Source organism: Ipomoea nil, unplaced genomic scaffold (genome assembly GCF_001879475.1).
Source record: "Ipomoea nil cultivar Tokyo-kokei standard unplaced genomic scaffold, Asagao_1.1 scaffold1509, whole genome shotgun sequence".
Classification (NCBI taxonomy): domain Eukaryota; kingdom Viridiplantae; phylum Streptophyta; class Magnoliopsida; order Solanales; family Convolvulaceae; genus Ipomoea; species Ipomoea nil.
The window spans coordinates 2,975,917-3,001,796 of record NW_017617937.1 but is presented as its reverse complement, the minus strand read 5'-3'; the positions used below and the strand labels follow the sequence as shown (position 1 = coordinate 3,001,796).

At 37.9% G+C, this 25,880-nt stretch overlaps 2 protein-coding genes and 1 pseudogene across 4 annotated transcripts in view; all 3 read right to left on the bottom strand.

The window, feature by feature from the left end:
* Window positions 1-4,092: 4,092 nt before the first annotated feature.
* On the bottom strand, window positions 4,093-6,112 carry LOC109188888. 3 transcript variants are annotated; one of them, XM_019339535.1, is made up of 3 exons: window positions 5,444-6,112; window positions 5,131-5,335; window positions 4,093-4,962 (listed from the first exon to the last, which is right to left on the bottom strand). In XM_019339535.1, exons 1-3 carry the CDS (start codon window positions 5,683-5,685, stop codon window positions 4,894-4,896), a joined length of 516 nt encoding a protein of 171 aa, XP_019195080.1. In that variant the 5' UTR covers window positions 5,686-6,112; the 3' UTR covers window positions 4,093-4,893. The 3 variants fall into 3 exon arrangements, 2 of the variants coding, with proteins under 2 accessions (XP_019195080.1, XP_019195079.1); XR_002055509.1 differs by having other exon boundaries at window positions 4,109-4,667; window positions 4,765-4,962; window positions 5,131-6,112; XM_019339534.1 differs by having other exon boundaries at window positions 5,131-6,112.
* A 13,275-nt stretch (window positions 6,113-19,387) lies between these two features.
* Window positions 19,388-25,880, bottom strand: part of LOC109188936 (rust resistance kinase Lr10-like) — a 51,023-nt gene continuing 44,530 nt past the window's right edge. Inside the window, exons 5-6 of the mRNA XM_019339594.1 lie at window positions 25,313-25,321; window positions 19,388-19,525 (exon numbers count right to left, since the gene is read on the bottom strand). The gene's annotated coding sequence lies outside the window, so the exon portion shown is untranslated. The remainder of the gene's footprint in view (window positions 19,526-25,312; window positions 25,322-25,880) is intronic.
* LOC109188937 lies at window positions 19,451-21,733 on the bottom strand (annotated as a pseudogene).

Here is a 25,880-nt window from a genome sequence, read left to right as displayed (position 1 = left end):
GCTGATTATATTAAAAGTGTTTGGTAAAATTAATTTTTTGATAAGTTATAAATATAAAAAGACTAAAAAGTACATCTTCATAAAATTTAAATATGATTGTTTACATATTAAAATTTAACATTTTGGATTGAAAAGATTTATAGAATCTTATAAAACATTATAAAACTCTCATATGATTATATAGAATTTTATGGTGGATTTTAGAGATATAATCATAGTCATACCACCAATTAGATCTTCACTGTCCGTTATGGAGGTAGAATAAATATAAATAACCTCATGAGGCTCATTTGGTAACAATTCAAGTGGTCACAGTAAAGCTTATAATTGAACGATAAAATATTTTTTTTCCCAAAATTAAATAGGAGAAAGAAAAAATCAAAAGAGTTTTAATTGGGAGGGGTAAATGATGTCATTTATTTTTAAAAAATAAGGATAAAGATAGGAAATAAAATCGCCTTTGAACGGTGTAAGAGATTTTCTTAAAATAAAAAACTCTCTTTCAAGGTTAATTCCAGCACCCGGTAATATGGGGATGATAGGGCCATTCGGTTCTTCTCTAAAAACCACTATCTCCATAAAGTTATCCCATTAAGTTTCGACACTTCCATGCATAAATGGGTCTATGGCTACCTCTTGACCAATAACCACTTCCATATAGCTGACCCTATAATCAATCCAGGCAACAATATGTTGGGGCAATGATTTTGAGGCTCGGGTGCCATGTGCCAAAGGTCATATGCCAGGGAAGTATACCTGGTACTAATTTCAACCTAAATATGATTTATTATCACCCGTAATATCTCTAACATTGGTGTTGGTAGTGCTGTCGCCACTTAGCACTACTTGGATTCACTCATGTAATTGTGTTTTAATGAAACTATAGTGTATGTAAAATAAAATTAAATAACATTTTCACATATTTGAGTGTATAAATGTCGAATGAAACTGTAGTTATATTGAAATGAAACTGTAGTTGTGTTGAACTGAAACTGCAGTGTATACAAAATGAAACTGAATAACAGAGTTACTTTTTGCAGAACGACACGAAACGGGTGTTGTTTCTTTTCATTAAACAAAACGACGTCATTTTGAAGCTCGGTGCATAATCGATTATGCACCGCGGTGCACGATATAATTTGCCAGAGGTGTAAAGGTAGGACAAAGCTTGGGGGCCAACTCTAAACCACCTACAGTGGGGCAGGTTAGGGCCTAGAAATTTTGGCCTGCAAAAATACGGGCCAAGGGCCAACCCCCCCCCCCCCCCACGCGCGCGCACACACACACACATATATAGTTTAAATTATTAGAATATTTTAATTTTTAAACACGGAAAAATCTAATATTATTTAGTTTAAATTATTAGAATATAGAATTATAGTATCATAATTTTTTTTTTTTTAAGTTTAGAAGTTAGCCCTTGAGCTGACCCACGAGGCCTACGAGCCCACATGAGGTGGGCTAGGGTTGCATAATCCTAGTTTGCGGGACAGCCCGTAAAGGCACATGAATAAAAAAGTCCGCGGTGAGGCGGTCCTCATTGACATCCCTAACCTATTCGATCATTCTTTTTGAGGCTCTTGTTTTTTTTTTTTTTTTTTTTTTTTTTTAATTTAATTATGGAGATGGGAAGATAAAATTAAATTGTAGAATTACTATATCAAAGGAGTTGCAATTTATAATCAAATTAAAGTTACACTTTGAACCCTACAAAAAGAATCAAAGAGAACAAGTGGAGGGTCACTACTTGATTCTTCTAGCATGTTAAAACTTACTATATTTATAAAGTTGTATATTGTGTTTTGTCAAATGTATATAAGAAGGGGTGAAAGTACAACTTTAGAAAATACATCACATTTTAATTTAGGGCATTGTAAACTTGTTCTATAATTGATATATGCCTACTAGCTAGCATATTAATATTATTATTACAAATAAAAACTTATAATTATTCTTATTAAAAAAAAAAAAAAAAACTTGGTTGTCATAGCAACCTTTGTTTATCTATAAAAATATGTCAAAGTGGCTTAATTGCATTTTTTTTTTTTTTTTTGTGTGTGTGTGTGGAATTTAATGGCATATTTTAATTTTTTTAAAAAAGTTGAATAACATAATTGTATTTTTTTGAATTGTCGAATGGTTTATGTGGTCAACTTAATGAAAAGACAAAAACGCCCGAATAAGAAAATGAAAGTCAAATAAATACCTTTTCGTTTTTGAATGTTACTGACGCTATTACGTTGTAGTATCTGTTTATCTTCACTGAGGCTCAAACTCATAACCTTTCAAATGAAAGTCCAATCCGGGTACCATTAGACCACATATTTCTGGTAAAATAAATACCTTTTCTTAAAACTACATTAATTCAATTTACTATGATTATCATTTCTACCAAACAAAGGTGGACTATACTGCCATTCCACAAGTCAAACAATTGCTGATATTGACTGTCAAGTGACCACCTACTCAAATCATTATTTAATCCTAATCATGATTACCACCTTCATTTTGAGTTTTGACGTTGCACTTGGGGTTGACTCAATAGCACTATACAGCAAAACTTTTTGCTAATTCCAATAAATTAAGCTTTGCTTCAATAATTCAACCAATAATATATGTACTCTTTGTTATTATATTTATTCAAAATAGTAATTTCTGTTCTTCAATTATTGATGGGAGCATTACCATTTTTTTTTTTGTACTACTGACTCAGATCGAACCCATGATATCTCATTTGATAATGAGAGAGTCACTTCGTGCCACTAGACCACAAGATCATTGGCACAATTTTCTGATTTTGATTCTCAATCTATTAATTGAGACTATAATAGTGTCTAGAATTGAAAATTACAAATTTATTTGTCTCTATGTTGACTAACATCTCTCACATGTGTAATGCAAATGTGATAGATTTTTTTATGTTGGTGAGGAACCAACATTGTCACATTGTGAAAAATTAGATAGTCGATTAATTATTAAGTGGCTAAATTAAAATTATTATTTCATATAAATATAATGATGAAAAATGCTATTTTATTTTCTATATAAACTATAGTTATTAATTAACAAACATCAACAGTTAGCTTGTCAAACCAAAGCCTGAAGCTCCTCAAATATAATAATTTTGTTCGAGTTGTAATTTTTTAAATAAATAATGACAAGAAAATGGCGTACAAATAGTGGTAGTTGACATTTGGTAGTAAAGTCTAACTGAAAGAAAATGGTACATTCCTACTAATAAAATATTAAAATCACAGTATTAGAATGTTTTATTGGGTGATTTATATCTCCAGTATAATTTGAAAGTTATTACATAAAAGCGCAGAGCTTATCCAATATATACTCAATTAGTAGGGTTACGGTGGATTTCCCTCATTACACAACAAAATAAAAAATAAAATCACCATTGCCTAATTGCCAGGATCAAAATATATGAAGCCAAGCCGGCGTCTACATAGCATTATGTGGATTGTGAAAACCGGCGTCTACATAGCATGAGACCTCAGCTGCTGAGACGGCAAATATCCAGCCCAAACAACATGATTTCAATTCTTGCCTTCCACAATTCATGTAAAAGACCACATATTTTCTCACTTGTGTCACACGATCCACCTGCTGAGTTGTCCAATCATGAAGCCACCCACTGCATAAAATCATCACCATTAATATGAGGAATTGAATTGGCAAATTAGAGACATCCCACACACGCTTTGCATATGAACAAGATCAGAGCACAAGACATGCATGGTATCCTCCACACCTAGACCACAAGATCAGATGGGCATAAATATGTGAGACCTCTACCTTTCTTCTAATCAAATTTGTGGCTGTGGGTAGAATGGAGGAGAGGGCTCTCCAAAGGAAGGATTTCCATTTGAGGGTACCTGCAGCTTCCATACATTATTCCATACAGTACTAGGAGGGGTCGTTAGACGTTATTAAGCCTAGACTTTTATATCCATCCTTCACGGACTAGTTATCAGGTAAATGTTTATCATCAAATACATATTTATTGTCAATATTATCATTTTACTTTTTTTTTTTTTTTTTGTGGAAAACAGAACTCAATTCATTAAATCATAGTCAAGAATTGGAACCAAAAAGTAGGGTGGTCCATCTAACCACTCCCTGTACGTGGCACAGACTCCCCTAGCTAATGGAGCGGTAATGCATGGGCTGCACGATTCGCAGATTGCAGTGCAAAGTTAACCCCGTTAAAAAACCAAATGCAAAAAAGAAAGACTCAGACCTCAGCGCATTAAAACACAACTGGGAATCTGTTTATACATCAACTTCACCCATACCCATATGAGTAACCAAGATAGCACCCATACCCATATGAGTAACCAAGATAGCGCCTCAGTGCATACATAGCACCTCGGCTTCAATGTCTACTGCCCTTGAATCTGCACACTCTTCGCAGCCAAGCAGTGCCCACCGTCTTCATGCAACACCCACCCCAATCCCATCGCGTGAGCGGCGTTGGTGTTCAGCATCATCCTTCCAGCCTCCGGTGGTGAGCATCTAGCCGGATCATTCTGTACATGTTGCACGCCATTACCCTCCAACTGCACCGCCTCCAACTGCACCGATTTCTAGTTCTCCCAGTAGCGTCACGCAGAACTCTGTCCCTATCGAATTGCTCCCCTCGTCATACAGTTGCGTTTCTGCTTGCCCACAGTGCCCAACACACCATTACAAACTTGCACTGGAAATCATCTTTCAGGCACATTAAAAGCTCAAAAAACCAGTCGGTGGTATTACCTTGATCATGCATCAAAGTTGTCAGTTGTAACGTAGTCCAGATTGCACGAGCATGTAGGCAGTCTCGGAACAAGTGTGCATTCATTTCATCCACACCTCCACACATATTGCAGTGTACCATACATGTCTTCATGGACAAAGCACAAGGGAGTACGACATTGCTAGTTTCCAAGCGAAGACCCGAACCTTGGGTGGTACCTGTAGATGCCAAATCCGGTTCCAAGATGGATCAGATTGCACCTCCCCTACTAGCATCTTATAACATAACTTCACAGTATAGGTCCCCTTAGAATCCCCTTTCCAAACCCATGCATCCTTAGGGCGTCGTGAACTTCCCATGCATCCTTAGGGCGTCTGTGAACTTACCGGAATATTAAGAATGCAGTTTGCATCCCTGGCATTGAAAACATCAATGATACAGTCTCGGTCCCATGAAGTCCCAACCCCATTCATCAATGAGCTCACCGGAGCCTCCCTTACGGATTCATGCAGGTGTGTACTCACATATGGGTCCTCTGCCATCACAAGCCACATATCCTTCCCAATTGTAGTGGATCTTTCGTCACCAATGCTACCCCGATACCATTGTTTTACTGCATTATTTACCTCAACTATACTTCGCCAAATAAACAAAGGGTTATGCCCGACAGCGTTCATAAGATCAGAATTCGGATAATACCTGCTCTTGAACACCCGTTCAACCAGCGAGTCCGGCCTTGTTAGCAGCCGCCAAGTCTGCGTGCCAGGTTCATCTCCCTTAAGGTCATAAACCCCAAGCCACCTTTTGATTTTGGTACACAGTGCTTTCCACGCTTTCCACCGAATCCCCAATCTCCTCGCCACTTTGCCAGTCCACCAAAAGTGATTTAGAATAACCTCAATCTCCCTGCACAAGGTTATAGACAAAGAAAAAATCATCATAGCATAACTAGGCAAAGCTTGCAGTACATTTTTTAGTAACACTTCATGGCCAGCCCTAGATAAAAATCAGGTATTCCACCCTCGAACCCAAGACAGAATGCGGTCTTTTACAAAACCCAAAATTGCCTTCTTGTTCTTCCCAACTAAAGAAGGCAACCCCAAATACTTCCCCGTCGTATCCCCTGATCCCCCTGCTTGACGCTGAGAACGTTAATCACTGCAGTTCTGCTAGCCTGATCGGTATTGGTACTAAAACACACTTAGTGACTTATCATAGTTCACCAGTTGGCCTGAAGCACCTGTGTACAAATCCAGAATCCCTTTCATGTTTGCACTTTCCTCCGTGTTGGCACGCAAAAAGAGGAAGCAATCATCCGCGAACAGGATATGGGAGATTGGCGGTGCTCCCCTCGCTACTTGGACCCCGTGCAGCATTCCTCGCCTCATACGGTTATCAATTAGGGCGCTTAAACCCTCAACGACCATCAAAAACAGGTATGGCGATAGCGGGTCTGCTTGTCTTAGACCCGTCCTGGCCCAATGGGCCTTAGCTGCCTTTGTTCATGCAGAATGTTTACAATTATTATTAGTATATTCTAAGAATATTACAATCTTACATGTTTTATAATTTACATAAACAATTTATAAATTAAATATTCACAACAATTTACTTTTTACAAAATTGTAAACCTTCAGTATGTAAATTATGTATTTTGGACCAGAGTGCACCTCGCAATGTGGATCCGGGTCCATAGAATAATCACTAGTTTGGTAAAAAAAATTATAAAAATCGCTTAACAGTTCGATTGAAACCAAAAGTCACCACAAATCACAAGGTCCAAAGCCTATTTAAAAAAAAAAAAAAACATAACAAAAAAGACCCAAGGTCTTAAAAGAACAATATCAAGCCTTTTTTTTTTTTTTTTTTTTTTTTTTTTTTTTTTTTTTTTTTTTTTTTACATCAAAACGGAGGGGGTACCCAAGAAATCAAGGACATCTGGGAAACAAAGCTCCCAGCTTGTCATGTCTAATAATGTCACTCAGAGCCGGAGGCGCAACATGGACCGCACGGTAGCCAATCTGATGGGCGAGCGCCGCCGTAGCCAGCCAATCTGCTGCCTTATTTCCTTCTCTGAAGACGTGGTTGAAATGAACTTCCCTAGACCTTGCAATCTTGCGTGCACACCGCCTTTGAATCACCTAAGATCTTGTTGAAATAAAAAATGATTAAGAAAAAGAAAATAAAAAAATCAAAATAGTTTTTATCTGTAACCATACCACTCATACCCCATACATGTTGAATACAAATAAAACCAAGTATATTCTCAAATATCGTTCCATAGGAATTTAGCATAAAAAAAGTGGCAAGTAATGTAACACCATTAATGTGTATATAAACATCATTTGGAACATTTAACGGATATGTTATCTGCATTGGATCAGTCGTATTGTACGCATACATACAAAATTTCATGATGTGATAAAATCGCTCTAAACCGCATGTAAGAAACTTTCTTAAAGCAAAGAACTCTATTTCGAAGTTAATTCCAGCACTCGGTAATATGAGGATCAAAGGCCTATTCAGTTCTTCGAAAATCGCTATCTCTAAGTCCTCCATAAGTTAATCCCATGGTGTTCCGACACTTCCATGCATACATGGGTTCATGGCTACCTCTTGAATATTAACCACTTTCATATAGTTGACCCTGTAATCATTCCAGGGCCATAATATGTTGGGGTAGTTGTTCTAGGGCTATAATATGTTGGGGTAGTAGTTCTAACTTCTGAGGCACTCGTGCCATGTGCCAAAGGTCGTATGCCAGGGAAGTATACCCCGTATTAGTTCCAACATAGATATTATTTATTAGTCGATCTTCACCTCCATTCGGTGATCTTATGACCAACGGAATATCTCTGACATTGGTGCTGGCAGTGCTGGCGCCACTATTGTCATTGTTACCATCACTGCCACTGTCATTGTTGGCATCGCTGCACTATCATTGTTACCGTCGTTGGCACTGTCATCATCGCCGCCATTATCGCTTATCTTTCCATTTTCTGCCGCCAACATGGCAGCTAATAGTATGTAGATAAATCCTGCAGAATAACATGATAAAAATTAACATAACATATTGGAAACAATTATGTTGCCTCTCACTTTTCTAATGCATTGAAAACAATAAGATTGAAATGAATTACGTGATCCAAACTCTTCCTCCAAGTAAATTCCAACAAAAACTACACTGCACAAGTTGATGATACCATGAATTTTTTTTCATGAATTTTTTTTCTCTGATATATATATATATATATATATATATATATATATATATATATATATATATATATATATATATATATATATATATATATATATATATATATATATATATATCGCTCTGATATCATGAATTTTTTTCTTTGATATCACATAACGCACGAATCACGCATGGACGACGCACGCATGATACACACACCACAAAGTGTTTGAGATGGAAATACTTAGTAATTAGCATTTTTTATCTTATTTGTTTACCTAATTGTTTTCAAATGTTAATGTTATCCAATGTTATTCTGCAGAATTTATCTACATATTGTTAGCTGCCACGTTTGCTGCAGATACAGAAAGTGAACAAATTGAAAGCAGTAATAGCAGCAAATGGAATTTGCGATGTTACCATTGATTCCCAACTCTATCACCTAATGGAATTTGCGATGCACGCCTATAATGAGACCGATCCAGATGTGATAACAAGTGCTACAGATACTCCACATGATGTTTATATAGAGATAGGAGGAGATAAAATATTTCTTGCCAATTTTTTCGATGCTGATCAAATTGAACTAAAATGGTTGAATTTTTTGTTTGAGTGGCAGCAATTTAAGAATAGACTTCAGTCTATTAGTATTGAAGAAGCAATTGGGCAGCGTTGAGTGGTATGATTACTGGTTTGTGATTTTTTTTTCCTTTTTCTTAATTATTTTTTTAATCATTTTTTTAACAGGATGATCTGATATTGGATAGGTGATGTGATTTGAAGAATGTTGTTTTTCGAAGACCATTATGTTTTGTACTATTATAGCTATTATTTCCATATTATTATTTGTATAGTCTATGATTGTATTTATGTGGTAATAGAATAGTCTACAGTAGTTATAGTTAGATGCTATTACTCAGGCATAGGATAGTCTTTGTTATAGGATATAACTCTGTATTTCCTATTCTTCAGTTAATGATCGATTCACCTTCTCTAATCTGGTATCAGAGCCAGACCAAAGGTCATGGGTTCGAATCTCAGCGCCACCCATAAGCGACTACGGTCCACGTGTTGCTTGGAACCCACCGCACACGTGAGGGGGCGTGTTGAGCATATAGCCATTAACGTGCAATCTAACTATTAGCTTAGGCTTTTAGGTGAGATGAAACACATGCTTCAATTTGGTATCAGAGCCAGACCAAAGGTCATGAGTTCGAATCTCATCGCCACCCATAAGCGACTACGGTCCACGTGTTGCTTGGAACCCACCGCACACGTGAGGGGGCGTGTTGAGCATATAGCTATTAACGTGCAACATGCTTCAATTTGGTATCAGAGCCAGACCAAAGGTCATGGAATCTCAGCGCCACCGCCGCACACGTGAGGGAGCGTGTTGATTTGGTATGGTTGAGCATATAGCCGAATCTCAGTGCCACCGCACACGTGAGGGGGCGTGTTGATTTGGTATCAGAGCCAGACCTTTGGAACCCACCGCACACGTGGGGGTATCAGAGCCAGACCAAAGGTCATGGTTGAGCATATAGCCCAATCTCAGCGCCACCCATAAGCGACTACAGTCCACGTGTTGCTTGGAACCCACCGCGTCGCTGGAATCCGGTGACTCTTTCTCACCTCTCGGATTTTTTGCAGGCCCACGAGTTCATCCTCGTGGATGATTACCCGAAGGCGGATGGAACGGCGTCGCACACGTCCTTGTATACTGCTCCGGGTCGTGGCTAGAATCGTGGTGGCGGACGGCATGGGCAGTCTTGCATTCTAAATCTTGCATTCAAGATTCATGTACTTTTTCAATTTGTGTTACCTTGATGACGTGAAACATGAGGTTAAATGCAACGTTACGTATTAAGCATGAAAATTTTGGCCACCTCTGCTAATGCCCACAACATTCGTATAATTGTGGATTAAAGTGCCTATACATCTCCTTCTATATTATCAAAATCAATTACAAATATTCCCTCTCCCAAATGCTCCGGGCTTACCTGCACAAATAGTTTAATTAATCCCATTTGCGAGAGTCACTTCGGGCCACTAGACAAGGCCACAAGATCATTAGCTATATTTAAACTTGGCATGAATTAATTACTCGATTAGTTGTCATTTATGCTTAGGAACTTTAAAAACCAATTTTCCAAGCTCTCACCAACTCTTTGCCATAAAGTTGGTATTGAGTTGTCTTTGTCAATAACTCAATATCATATGATATTAACTTTTAATAGTATTATTATATTATTTTTGCATAAAGTAACATTTGAAATTTAATTTGTGAACAAAAATTTAAAATACATAAACATTTCTAAAGTTTAAAATTTATTTATAGCAGTCTTCAAAAAAATTTATTTATAGTATATAATATTGCTAAAGAAAAATCCCATGCACCACACAACTCACCTCGCACGCGAAAATTAATTTACTATGGTCAGTAAGGTAAAAGGAAATATTAATAAAAATTTTAACAATGAAACTAGCACAGAATATTCTTCAAAGAGTTATATACTCCTATTTTTTACTCTGACATGCTTTAATTGCTTAATAGGAGCGGTCATGACTTTTATCCATTCATTTTTTTTCCTCCCATAAAATTTGAATACTTACAGGATGTTTGGTTGAAGGGAATTTAAATTCTCTTCCCACTTAATTCCCACCTAATTCCAAAAGCCACAAAATTCTTTTGTTTGGTTGAAATCCCATGGTGAACACGGGTCCAAACGGCGTCGTTTTTATGTTAAAAAAAAAAATCGCTAATGTGGTGTTAACGGCGCGAGTTTGGTCAGATTATGAATTTTCTGTTATGAGATTATGAATGTACGAAAAATTCATAATCTCATAACAGAAAATTCATAATCACATAAAAGAAAAACATTTATTTAATTATGAATTTTCTGTTATTAGATTATGAATTTACGTTAAATTCATAATCTCATAACAGAAAATTCATAATCTTATAACAGAAAATTTATAATCTCATAACAGAAAATTCATAATTTATGAATGTTGAAGAAGCTTGCGCTACAGAGGAGCAGCCATGGTTTCAGACGGGAATGTGTAGGCATGGTTCCAAAGTGAATGTGCAGGCATGGATTCATAATTTATGAATGTCCGAAATCATTGCTCACCTCAAATTAAAGTGAAATCGCGAAATGTGAAAATGAAGAAGAAAAGTTACGCAATTAATTAAGAAAAAAAAAAAAGATAACGATGCATTAACACCATTGGGACCGTGTTCACCATGGATGGTGAACACGGTTCCATGGCATAACGATTGTGTGACAAACAAAGCAGGACTCAAAGGATTATTTGCAAATACACTTTTTTAGTCCATAACTTAAGAATGGGTTCAATTACTTATCCTGATGCCTCCCGGACCACAGCAGTCGCTTTGATCATTCAAATGTTGGTGTCAAAGGCAACGCGTTTGGATGACTCAAGTCCACGAGTCAACTTTTCTTACAATCTCACTCTACAGCCTTAAAACAACTTCTATTAACATAAATATTTTTTGTAATTTTTTTTTTTTTTTATTGTTTGGTTTGGGTCAAGCTAAGATTTTTATTGTTTGGTCTTGTTTAACTTAATTCATATTTTAATGAGCCATCAATAAATGTAATAAGTATAAACTAAAGAAATTGAAGAAAAAAAGCTATCCTTATCCCAACAATTTTCTCTCACTTTCTAAAATGGGTCCCACTTCCAAATCATCAAATTTATAAATTATCTACTATTTGTTCTACATTCCTGCAATTTTCTCTCACTTTCTAAAATGGTCCCACTTTCATATTATATTATAAATATAATAATAAATAATGATAAAAGATATAAATAATAAATAAAAAAAGCAAAAGTTGCCTCATTGGCGTAGCTTTTACTGCCCATCGCAGAAAAAGCTGTCAAGCAGCAGGAATAGCAAGCTTGCTAGCCAAGTGGCAACAAAAAAAATGAAAAATAACTTTAGCAATTCCATGTCACTCTACACATCATCTTGCAAGTGAGTGACTTTCAGGGTTAAGGACAGCCTTAATGTTTTGAGCTATGATCAAGATTTTTATTGCTTAGCGCAACTCAATTCTATTTCTATTTAAATAATAACTAAACATATAACAAGGAAACCCGTTTATTTGACATCACTCAACGGGAGAGAGTGAGAGAGAGAGAGAATTAAACATGAGGTAAGAATTTAAAAAATATTTTCTAAATAAGATCTTAGAAAATATTTTTTAAAAAAATTAAAATAGCTAATCGGAATGAGTACTTTTTAATTGATAGTCAAATGTTAAAAATTTGAGAAAATCACTTTCAGAGAAATTTTCAAACTAATCCTAAATACAAATAATATTGAAAAGAGAAAAAGTAAGGTGCAATGAAGATAAATACTATGGACCTTTCTATATCATTAATTAATGCGCCAAGTCTCCTTGAGGAAATTTGTATTGTATACACAAAATTCCACAATTCTTTGGAGCCGTGGATACCAGGGCAATTTTTATCGTAACCCTAGTCTACGATATAACGATTGGGATACCGGAGACAAGTGCATTGAGGATGCCTCCGGCCTACAGCAGTGCCTTTGTCAAATTATTTTGTGGACTCGAGTTTACGAGTCTAAAAATACACAATTTAGATATTGAATTTCATAATTTTTATATACTAAATATTCACAATTTACATATTGAATCTTCACAATTTGAAATTTGAACATTAAGTATGTAAATTGTGTATATATTGATCCAGGTCCACCTTACAAGATGGACTTGGGTCCATCGCATAGCTGTCGAATTGTTTTGGTCATTCAAAAGTTGATGTCTAGCTAAGGCTATGCCTTTGGATTAATTACTTAAGGGGTGTTTGAGAAATGATTAAGTTATTTAATAGTTGATTGTGTTAGTTGGTTTGACTATAGTATTTTGGTTAGTTGTAAAAAAAAAATTTGGTAAGTTAGTTGTTTATTTTAGTTGATTTTGTATATAAAAATATAAAATGACCTAGCTATAAAGGTACTACTACTACTAAAAGGGTGAGTGAAATCAAAAAGAAATACGGAGTAAAAACATTAGTATTGTGGTTAGGGAAACAAAAAGAAAAAGGGACAAGGTAGTTGAACAACAATAAGAGAGATATAAATATTAGGAATGGTAAAGATAAAATGATCATTTCATAATTAAGGTCAATTAGCTAATCAAAAACTCTACTTTTCTTCGCTTTTCAGATTTGGACTTATTGTTTCAATTTGATTATGCAATAAGACATTTTATGCAAAACTCTCAAAGTAGCCTATAGACCAGTAAAACTTAGTCAAACCATCCAAAATTAACATATCAGCTGATTAGAGAATTCAAAATAATTCAGTTGCGATTGAATTGAGATTACAAAGTATATCTGTAATCAATCTAAAACTACTCCTGACAACTAGGCTATACTAAGTCAAACATAACTAACATCATATAATTACAATCATATTATAAAATAATAATAATAGTAATACTAACACACCCCCTCAAGCTCAAGGTTGGTGAAGCACAATGTTGAGCTTGTCCCGTAGAGTAGCAAAGCGTGGAGCTGGAAGAGGTTTGGTGAAAATGTCAGCTAGTTGATCAGTAGTTGAGATGTAGTTAACCACGAATTCCCCGGACGCCACCTTGTCTCGAACAAAATGATAGTCAATTTCGACGTGCTTGGTGCGTGCATGAAAGACCGGGTTGGCACAAAGGTACGTTGCACCTAGATTGTCGCACCATAAAGAAGCAGGTTCGCCGGAGTGTAGCCCTAATTCTCGGAGTAAGGAAATAACCCAAGTAACTTCAGCGGATACATCGGCTAGGGCTTTATATTCAGCCTCTGTGGAGGACCGGGCCACGGTGCGTTGTTTCTTGGATAACCAGGAGATGAGATTAGAGCCTAGATAGACCGCGAAACCACTTGTACTCTTGCGATCAATAGGACACCCTGCCCAATCGGAGTCCGAGTAGGCCTGTATGTGAGTAGTAGATGAGGGCGAAAACCGTAGCCCTAGCGAGATGGTCCCCTTTATGTAACGCAGGACACGTTTGACGAGCCCCCAGTGTTCAGTTGTAGGTGAGTGCATGAACTGACATAGCCGGTTGACTGAGTATGCAAGGTCGGGCCGTGTGATGGTTAGGTATTGTAGAGCACCAACCACACGCCGATATTGAGTCGGATTGTCAAACGGTTCTTCAGATGGTGTGACTGACTTTGTAACGGCTGCTGGTGTGGCAAGTGGCTTGCAGTCTACCATTCCAGCTCGACTTAGGAGATCAGTCATGTATCGACGCTGAGAGAGGATAATACAATCACCATCGGAAATAGTTTCTATGCCCAAGAAGAAATGAGGAGTACCAAGATCCCGAATTTTGAAAGCAGAAGCAAGCCGTTGGAGTAATGAGGCAACCAGGGCAGCATCATTTCCCATCATGATTATGTCGTCGACATAGACAAGTAAGAAAACCCGGGAATCGCCGGCCGTGTAGTAGAACAAGGAGACATCGGTTTTGGAGGATTTAAAACCTGCAGATAATAGAAAATCATGAAGGCGCTTAAACCAGGCGCGTGGGGCCTGTTTCAAGCCATAAAGCGACCGCTGTAAGAGGCACACATGCCCGGGATTGGTGGGATCCTCATATCCCGGAGGTTGCTTCATGTATACGGTTTCTGCTAGGTGACCGTTCAAGAAAGCATTGTGAACGTCAAGTTGACGTAGCGTCCACTGATTCGATACTGCAAGAGAGAACAGCATTCGGACAGTGGTGGGTTTAACCACTGGGCTGAAGGTGTCGAAGAAATCCTCTCCTGCCACTTGATTAAACCCTTTTGCCACGAGGCGCGCCTTGTAGCGTTCCACCGTGCCATCGGACTTGCGTTTGGTGCGAAACACCCACTTGCACCCAATGATATTCATATGGGACTCGGGAGCAACAAGTCGCCACGTCTGGTTATGGAGTAGAGCATTAAACTCTTGATCCATTGCCTCCCGCCAATGTGAATGACCTACGGCTTGAGAATAGCACGTTGGGTCGGTGCTGACAGTTAAGGCCTGGAATGTCTCATCTGTGCCCTTAGTCATATGACGCAGGCGCATGACATGATCCCTACTCTGTGGTGCAACCCTTTTTCTGCGGGTTTTAACCGGTGCTGTGTGGGAGATAGCCAGTGCAGGTGGCTCCTGTGCAAGTGGTACGGGCTCCGGCTCGGCATAACACGGTGTGTTATTGGGTGCCACTGGTTGTGGAGCAAGGGATGAGACTATTGGTGCCGCAGCCCATGGTAAAGCGGGCGTTGATGTCTCAGCAGGTGTATGCCCTGTAGAAAAAGGAAAAATAGTCTCATCGAATCGGACGTGACGACAGATGTAGGTTTTCCCACTTGTTAGATCAATGCATCTGTATCCCCTATAGGTTGGTGGGTAACCTAGGAAGACACACGGAGTGGACCGGTATTCTATCTTATGCCTGTTATAGGGGCGTAGATAGGGAAAACACCGACATCCAAAGACTCTAAGAAAGGTATATAGTGGTGGTGTTTTAAAGAGACGGGTGTAGGGAATTTCAAAGTTTATAGCTGCTGAGGGTAAGTAGTTAATTAAACAGGTTGCTGTTTCGAAAGCGTAGTCCCAGTAATGTTGGGGAACTTTGCCTTCAGCTAACAGTGCAAGACCTATTTCAACAACGTGTCTGTTTTTACGTTCTACCCTCCCGTTTTGTTCATGTGTATAGGCACAAGATTGACGGTGATTTATTCCCAGATTTTAGAACGTAGTGTGTAACTTTCGGTACTCACCCCCTAGATCGGACTGAATGGACTTGATAGAGCGCGAGAATTGTCGCTCTACCAACACACGAAACAACTCGAAAATTTTATATATGTCAGATTTCATCCTTAAAGGATAAAACTAACAGAAACGCGAAAAATCGTCTACAAATAGTACAAAGTAGCGAAAACCATTTGTAGACATTACAGGTGACGGTCCCCATATATCTGTATAGACCAAATCTAATACATTTTCACTAATATTGGGAACTTTATCTAATTTAAAACGTGTGGACTTGCCAAGGTGACACGCTACACATGACTCCACGGATTCACTTTTATTTGGAATGACCGGGCAATTTGACAACACTTTATTGAGCAGTTGTTTATGCGGGTGACCGAGGCGACGATGCCACACCGTGGGAGTAGCCCGGGAACTGACGAACGCTAGATGACACCGGGACACCGGGAGTTTATATAATCCGCCAGTGGTGGGACCCCTAAGAAGAATTGCCTTGGTGGTTGAATCCTTCACAAAAAAACAATTAGCATGAAATTCAACAAAGACATTATTTTCAGATGTGAATTTCTGCACAGACAATAACGGAACTGACAAAGATGGTACGTGTAATATATTAGATAAAGACAACGGTTTAGAATTAGATGGGAGAGATGCATGTCCAACGCGTGAGATCGCCAGACCTGCGCCATTACCGACACGCAAGACATCAGCGCCGGTATACTCATCCGAATGGCTCATCATGCCCGCATCCGGAGTCGCATGGGCAGTCGCTCCCGTATCCGGATACCAGGCTTCGGATGGTGCAGCTGTAGACGGCATGGACGGTGCATCATTTGAGATCGCGACGTTGGCTTGCGGCGGTTGTGTATTGTACCGTTTGTAGCAGTACACCGCCGTGTGACCGTGGGACCTGCATATCTGACACCTCGGAGTTCCACGGCCACCTCGTCCACCCCTATTCTGGCCGCCACCACGGCTGTTCTGGCCACCACGCCCTTGCGGATTACCTGACTGCCTGCCGCCACCTTGCTGCGTACTGCCACGGCCCGAGCTGGCGTACATGGCCGTGAGGCTGCCAGGTGAGTCGCCGGCCACCGGATAATCGTCCACGAGTATAAACTCGTGGGCCTGGAGATGATCAGAGAGATGCGCTAAGGTGACCGGAGATCCCGTTGCCGTCAAGGAAGTCGCCATGGCCTTCAGTTCCGGACGTAATCCCCGAAAGACATAGAGATTTTGCTCCATGAGGGATAACGGCCGGTCGGCCTGAGCTAAGGCTTCCACGAGCAATTGCGCACGCCCGAGGTACTCGGCGGTGGTGGAGTGGCCTTGCCGGAGAACCTGGAACTGCCCCAACAGACTGAGGCATCTGGCTTGGCTCGACGATCCGAGAGCGGATGTAATAGAAGACCACACCGCAGCAGACGTTTCTTTTCCGATGGCGAGATGGAGAACTTCATCCGCCATGGAGGACACCAACAACGATAATATGGACTGATCCTGCTTCTCCCAGGCTTTGAACGCCGGATTGGGGATGATGGAGGCAGTCGCGTCGTCGGAGGTCCCGGTCGAAGGAGCGGCAATCGTGGCCGGAGGACATGGATAACTCCCGTCCACATACCCAAGCAGTTCTTGGCCGCGAAGGAATGGGATGATTTGGGTGCGCCAGAACAGAAAATTTCTGTTCGTCAGTTTCATGCTCACGAAGTGATGAGCGCCGGAAAGACCGTTCGCACCTGCCGGAGTTGGATTGCCGGAGGCGGAAGCAGTTCGATTGGAGGAACTTGACGACATGGCTAGCGGTGAGAGGGGGAGAGAATTTTGGCCGGTGAGGTTTTACGGGAAGGAGGGGGAAAAATTGCGTTTGCGGAGGAGAGAGAATCGTATCCTGACTGATACCAGATTAGAGAATTCAAAATAATTCAGTTGCGATTGAATTGAGATTACAAAGTATATCTGTAATCAATCTAAAACTACTCCTGACAACTAGGCTATACTAAGTCAAACATAACTAACATCATATAATTACAATCATATTATAAAATAATAATAATAGTAATACTAACACAGCTATGTTATAAACTTACAACTCCATTTTTATTATCGTCTCACATTGTACTGTACATTAGTTTGGTTTTAATCTTTCAAGAATATAATTATGGTTTCTTCGTTCTCTTAGCTGAAAATCCATTGTCTTATCTGCTTAGGTTCCTCCCCAAAAATTAGTCCTTAGAAAAGGAAAAAAGAATTCCATAGAATTGGTTTGAAGATGGTTTAGAAATTGTTATCACATCATCTTATAAAAAAATTAAATTTATTATTTTACAATTTTGATGTCAGTAATACATATATCATTCCCAACCAAGTGTCATACCAACACGCTTCAATAACTTACAACAAACTATTTCAATTTGCAAATACAGTTTTCTTATTTAGTGTATAACTTAAGAATGGATTCAATTAGTAACATTAATCTACACATTGGGTTAAATTAGTAACATTAATCTACACTAATGACTTGGATGATTTCTCCCAGACCACAGCAGTCGCTTTGGAGTTTGGTCACTCGGATAGTCACATAGCTCTGCGAGTCCACATTTCTTATCATCTTACTCTAGAGCCAGTCAAAGTACCTACGGATTTATTGTATTGCATGATCGATGGATTTATTATGAAATTTTTTATAGTCTGAGTTTTCTTACAAAAGAAATGAAAATAATAAGTTTACAATCAACACCAAAATATAATTATGTTTTAATATTAAAAATCGATAATACAAACCTTTATTTTTTTTTTCTCCCGCCATTTATCGGAGTCACTAATCTTATTTGTACCAGGATCCCACCCTAAACCAGTTTCTTCACATTTCAGTTGATTCCAAGTTCTTCATTCTTTTTTCATAGCATCTCACTTATTCTTTAAACTTTTATGTGCAATTTTTCATTTGGCGGTAGCTCCTCTTCTTCAATCTATTTCCATTTCATTATCCGACACCCATGTTTTCGAATATATTTGATACAAATCTCACAAAAAAAGCACTATGTATTCGTTGATCCACTTAAAATTCTCTCAATCCATATTATCATTTGTTGAAGCCATACATATTGCTAAATTAAAAATAACAACAACAATAATAAGCTAAAGTTGTAGTTTAATGGGACTAAACACATCAAATTATCCAAATAATCCAATTTAAACAAGCATTACTAGTTGAATACTTGAATAGAAATTACAAAGTCCGAAATCCAAATGATCCAATCCAAACAAGCACTAATATTGAATTAATTGAGTAATCAGGATACTGTCATTAACTATACAAATTACATTAAGCCATGCTCATACTGTCATAATATCATTAAGCATTAACTCATTTAGTCATGTTCATATTGTCATATATGTACTCCATAATCTGACTGCTCTGTATACAACTATACAAGTAATACAACAAAATAGCATATACATACCTGCGAGATATGCGAGATACAAACTCAGAATTAGTAAGAAACTCAGGGGGAACCACGTTCCTAATCCTTACCCTTGTCGCACTTTCACATCATTTTCTCTGGTTAAATGAAGCATTGCTACACCCTCCATTATTTATAGGAATCGATGGACTGACCTTCATTGGCTCAAAATTGCAAGCTTATTTAGGGAAACACTACAACAATATAGTATGGATGCTACAAGTCATGATCTCCTAAACAATTAAATCTTAACTACTTAACTAGCTACTTAATTGTTCGTGAAATAACATATGCCATGTAAGGTGTATTACATTAAGTTACTTTATTAAAAAATTATTTTACAAATTATTAATTAATTTCAAACTTAAAACTGATTTATGTAAAAAGTCTCTGTTAGAACAGGAGGGACATCATTCACATTTGTTGTCACGAAAGGACTAGTGGGCAACGCCAAGTCGTGTCCCTCCCTTTCTAGCATTTGAACCACCACTTTCATGGGAGGCCGATCTACGGGTTGCCACTGAATGCACCACAAAGCTATTATTGCTAGCTTTTTCACTATCACTTCATCATCATCCTCCTCGATTCTGATTCGCAACTCTCCTCCATTGTTCAGGTGATTGTACACCCATTCTGGAAAACTATCCTGGCTGGCATTAGTCCCCGTGTTACCATCGAAGTTTTTCCTTCCTCCCACCATTTCCAAAAGCAACATGCCAAAGCTATACACATCTGACTTGTGAGAGACTTTGCCAAAGTTTCTAGACACAACTTCGGGTGCGATGTAACCCATGGTTCCCCTGGCAGCGGTCATGGTGACAGCACTTTTCTCTTTGGAGCACAGTTTCGCAAGTCCAAAATCGCATATCTTGGGATTCATGTTGTGGTCTACGATGATGTTGTGGGGTTTGATATCAAAATGAAGAATTTGCTGGTCGCAACCTTGATGGAGATATTCAATTCCTTTGGCTATACCCAGGGCTATTTCTTGAATCTTTTTCCAACCCAGGGCAACATTCTTTGAGCCACCTGTTGAAAATATGTATTTCTCCAAGGATTCATTTAGCAAGTACTCGTACACCAGTGCTCGTCTAAATCCATCTGCGCAGAAGCCAACCAAACGAACAGACGTTAACATGGTGGATCTTTCCTATTATCCCGACTTCATTGATGAACTCCTCTCCATTCCCCTTGGAATCATTCAGCACTTTGACTGCAACGTGAATTTCACTGGAAAGCTTCCCTTTGTACACAATTCCATAACCTCCTTCTCCCAGTCTCTCACTAAAGTGATTAGTGATTTTCTTGATATCAGCAAAGCTATATCTTGTTGGCCTGATAGCTCTGTAATCTTCCAAAAACTGTTCAACTCTTTTCTGGTTCTGTTTTTGTGTTTTACCGGTGGTGTAAAACTGGTAGACGCCAAAGCTGACAAATGCCAACAGAAAGAATCCCAAAATGGCACCTGCATATATGTATATATGTTGGGGAAAACAAATCAGAATGACATATTATATCTATTCCTGGGGAATATAATGAGACTGAATAAACATAACAATAAAATAATTGGAAGAGTATAGTATGATGACCTGCAATAATTGGGTTTTTGGGTCCTGGTGGATCTGTTATAAATTTGGGGAAATAAAGTTAGAGGGTGCTCTGCTTCATTGTTACATACTGTTATTTCAAATGATGATATGAAAGAAATCAACAATCAAATACGAAAGTAACAGAGTACCTACCAGGTGTCTTTGGTGTGCCAAGGCATTGAACTTCCAGTGTGATGTTATTATGGTTCTTTAACCTACAATCTTTGCCTTGTGCTTCACAATTTAAACATGATGGATTTATCCACTTAAGCTGAAGAGTATCCTTTAAATCATAAAGCTGATAAAGGAATGTAGTTTCACGAAACTTTACGCAAGATGGGGACTGGAATTCATCGAGTGAAACTGAAGAAGCTACGGCATATACTTGGTGACCAGGAACACCAACACAGGAAATTAACCCATAATAACTTGTGCCACCAGAACCTTTGGATGCAGAACAGTTGAATAGGGAGTAATCGTCCCAGGAAAATGAGCCGGAATATTGGAATGGAGATAGAGATAAGTTAAGGTGTAGTAGCATCTTGCCGGAAAGACAACCATCAGGGTCAGATAGGAAGATCTGCTGGGACGCGTAGTCAATCTCATCAACCTGCAATTGCACTGCATGCGGCAGCTCCACCAAAGTGTTGCCATTGTTATCACAGGATAACTCGAATCCGGGATACCCACAGTGCTGCTCATGTTTAAGCTTGAAAGGGAAATGGATTCCCGGGCCGCCGCTCCTGCACCGGCTCTCCTCACAATCCTCAAACCCCACAACAAGCAATGGAAGTAATAGTGTGATAAAGAGACGAAATGAGAAGAAGAAGAAGAAGAAGATGGTGAGCTGCATCTGTAAGGACTCGTTAGTGATGAATGATTATCTTTCCCCAGTCCCCACACAATTTGCTTTGCTCATCAATTGCTTATGTCTACGTATAGTTTCCAAAGTGCTCAAAAGGCAACGCGTTTGGATGACTATTTTACTCCGCTATTGGACTTTTCTTATCTGTTGGGCGGAGGACGACAAAGGATTTAAAGAGCAAGTCTAACATCTATTCTTTTGGAGCTTTATTTTTAGTGGAATAAAAAATAATTTTTAATATATATACTACCTAAAAATTTATATTTAGGCCCGGTTTGGTAAATATATTTTTTTATTTTAATTGTTTTATCACATTAATAATATTTCATATTTTGTTAAGAACATTTTTTCTCATGTTTCAAAGTTGATGGGAATTATTCCCAATCATATATATCGTATTGTATTCATGATCGGTATCAAGGCTGTTCACCGAGTAGAGCCGTAACTGAGCATGTCCGACCTCCTTGCGTGATTGACCCAACGTCGATTGCAAGCCAAACATAGTTTTACTTCCCAGTAGGGCTTGACTCTCATATTTTCACCTCGACCATTTTTGGTCGGGATTGACCATTCGACCCACGATACTCAAAGCATTATGTTTAGTTCCTCCAGCCGAATACAATAACGGTGGGTGCGGAAGGGCTATAAATCTTAAGACGTGTTGATGGACCAGCAAGGTCTCTGACTGTCCCATGCATGCATTCCACGTGTCGCACATACCGAGAGACCGACATGTGTCCCCTTGCGCCTCCTATAAATACTGTATTAAATGTGTGTGTGGAGGGAGGGAAGAAGAGTTTGCTCTTAAACCAACGAATAGATAAGTGAAGGACCTAAACCTGGTACAATCCTGGCCGTAACACATACGTATTTGTAAGATCGAATCATCATATTTACCAAAACAAAAATGTTTCAATTTTTCGTTCCTACTGGGTATTATTTTTTGAGCAAATACCAATTTTGGTCCCACGAGTATTAGCAAAATGACAGTTTTGGTCCACATGTTTAATTCCTACCAATTTTCATCCACGACTATTGTTTTACTACCAATTTTCATCCACGACTATTGTTTTAGTACCAAAATTCATCACACCGGTCACCCCTTTGTTTAAGATATGCCGAAATATGAAATTATTAATGTTATTTTTGTCTTTTTCAAATTAAGATCCTAATTTGAGCATGAATAAATGAATTTAAACCTTAAAATCGATCTCATTTCACGGTTCTACTCCTCAAATTAAGGTAAGATGAGGAGGAGAACTGCGAATTGGGATTGAACTTTGAGCTTAAATCTCACTATTCATGCTCAAATTGAGATCTTAAGTTGAAAAGGACGAAAATACACTTAAAATTTTAGATTTCGGCACGTCTTAAAACAAATGAGTGACCGACATGATGAATTTTGGTACTAAAACAATAATCGTGGATGAAAATTGGTAGGAATTAAACATGTGCACCAAAATCGTCATTTTACTAATACTCATGGAACCAAAATTGGTATTTGCTGTTATTTTTTACTCCACCGTACATGTGAAAATTAAACAATGAAATTCATTAAGTATGATTGTGAAGTGCCAAAGTTTTCCAAGCCTACTCGCTAGTTTTAGGTCCGCAAGCTTAGTTAGAATTTTCTACATCGATCAAATCATGTGTATAGCTTACAATGTGGACGTGAGCTTATTGACCTTTCCATGCATTTGGGAATTTTGTCTTTATGTGCAGAATAAATTTTCTTAAGAACATAAAATCAAGGGAGTTGATTGAGTCAAATATCACAGAAAAGATGTGATGATGTGTCGCACATGGTTACATACAAATGAATATACATATCAAAATATAAAGTTTGATTGAAATTTACACGTACTCATTTGACTTGGTTGGTTGGTAGTCACAAGATTTTAAGTTTAATGACCTTGTTACAAAGTCAAGATTAATGGCCTTGTTTAATGCTATTAAGGTCCTTCATCCCTATATAAGAAGGCATGGAGCAGCAGAATTTTAACACAAGAGAGAACAAGAAGAAAGCATACACACTTGCACGGTTTTAGTTCCAAAATACTCAACTCCTACTCCTTTCTTTGCCTAACTTTGTTCAAGGCTTTGCTTAGTTCGCCGGGTTCGTTTGTTTGGTGCTCAAACGTCGAACCGTAGCACGTTTTATCATGGGAAACCTAGGCCACAACGCTCCTAGCACTTTTGGGAGGTGAAAAATAAGGTTTTAAGGAAAGAGTGATCTCTTGACTCGCGCTAAAAACCCTATACCCAAACACGAGTCATCTTTCCTTCTTCTTTCGGTTTGGATTATGCTTCTAAGCAAAAATCCTCCTCTCTATTTGTTTTGTCGTTAAAATTAAATTTATATATAATATGAGGATTATTAGTTCTAATTTTTGGTTTATATATATTGGTATATCTTTTTCGTGTATATATATATATATATATATATATATATATATATATATATATATATATATATATATATATATATATATATATATATATATATATATATGACCTTTGGGTCCGTTTTATATATATATATATATTGATGTGTATATATATATTTCGGATATAATATTTTATATATTTTCGTGTGTATATATATAAATATTATTTTGGGATACTAAATCGATTTGGTTCATTATTTCCAACAAGGTTATTGTGATTTTTTGTCAATTAAAATCACAAGATAGACTTCACACGAGGATGTACACCTTCAAATAGCAATTGACTTGAGATGACTTTTCAATAAATCAAAGGATAACACATTTGAATCCACAAGTGAAGTTTCTTATATCAACTGAAAATAATTGAATTAAAAGAGTATCCAGCACGTTCTTATCTTGTAAACTAATTAAGGGTGTGTTTGGTTCGCACATAGGAATCGGAATCGGTATGGGTATCAAATACTTGGTAATGGTAATGGATTTTGGTGAAAATATTTAACATGTTTGGTAGTAAGGTGGAATGAGAATGGTTACTAATAGTAGTGCTTGAGAATAAATAAGGGAATGGAACTCTTATTGTATTTGGGTATGAGTTTTTCAATTGATGGGGTATTCGAAACCCATAATAGTGTTCTAAAAACCTATCAACCAAACAACAACAATCACTTTCATACTCATTCCTATGGGCAAAACCCACCAACCAAACACACCCTAAATAAGCCTTCATCTTCCAATCCGATCCGATCCGATCCAGTGCTAAACCAAAGCACCTCTCAACAAATTAAAATGTTTGGCTTCAGATCAAAACACCTTATCACACTATTCCTGGTATGCATACTTGTCATCTGATCTCATGCGTCCTAGGCATACTTGTTACCCAATCCCATTGGTTTACCAATAACGAGTGCACCCGTTCTTGTGGGAACATCAACAATGTTACCTTCCCTTTTCGACTAAATGGCGATCCAATAATTTGTGGATATTTGGATTACCAATTAACCTGTGAACACAACCAAACCTAGTTATTCTGATGCATTGGATGACTTATACTAGACTAGAGACAAGTGCACTGATAATGCCTCCCGGTCCCGGACCACAGCAGTCGCTTTGGTCATTCAAATGTTGGTGCCTAAGGCAACGCGTTTGGATGACTCAAGTCCAGGACTCAACTTTTCTTATCATCTCACTCTGCCGCCTTAAAACAACTTCTATTAACTTAATATTTTTTGTAATTTAATTTTTTTTTTTTTTTTTTTTTGGATATAGGCCAGATTGGATTAGAACTTTTATTGTTTTGTTTGGGTCGAGCTAAGATTTTTATTGTTTGGTCCTGTTTAACCCAATTCATATTTTAATGAGTTATCAATAAATGTAATAAGTAAAAGTAAAGAAATTGAAGAAAAAATAAATATTTTTTTAATGTTTTGAGCTACGATCAAGATTTGTATTGTTTAGCGCAACCCATATCTATCTATTTAAATAATAACTAAATATATGGTACATTACTGGAAATTCTGAAATTTCCGACCACCTGAAAATGATCTTAAATTAAGTTGATATCAAAAAGTCCAAAAAGTGATCTGAAATAGCAACTAAGGTTTTTCCAGATACCAAAAGTGGTCGGAACAAGACTTTCAACTTGATTTAAGATCACTTTCAGGTGGTCGGAAATTTCAGAATTTCCAGTAGTGATAAGTCAACCCACTCATTTAACATCACTCAAAGGGAGATGACGAGAGAATTGAATGTAAGGTAAGAATTTAGAAAATGTTTT

Coding starts and splice junctions, on each gene's coding strand:
- LOC109188888 (XM_019339534.1), bottom strand. CDS start 5,685: ATGATGATTTTTTCTTTGTCTATAACCTTGTGCAGGGAGATTGAGGTT. Junction 4,963..5,130: donor ACTGCATTCTTAATATTCCG/GTAAGTTCACAG, acceptor TGGCATCTACAG/GTACCACCCAAGGTTCGGGT.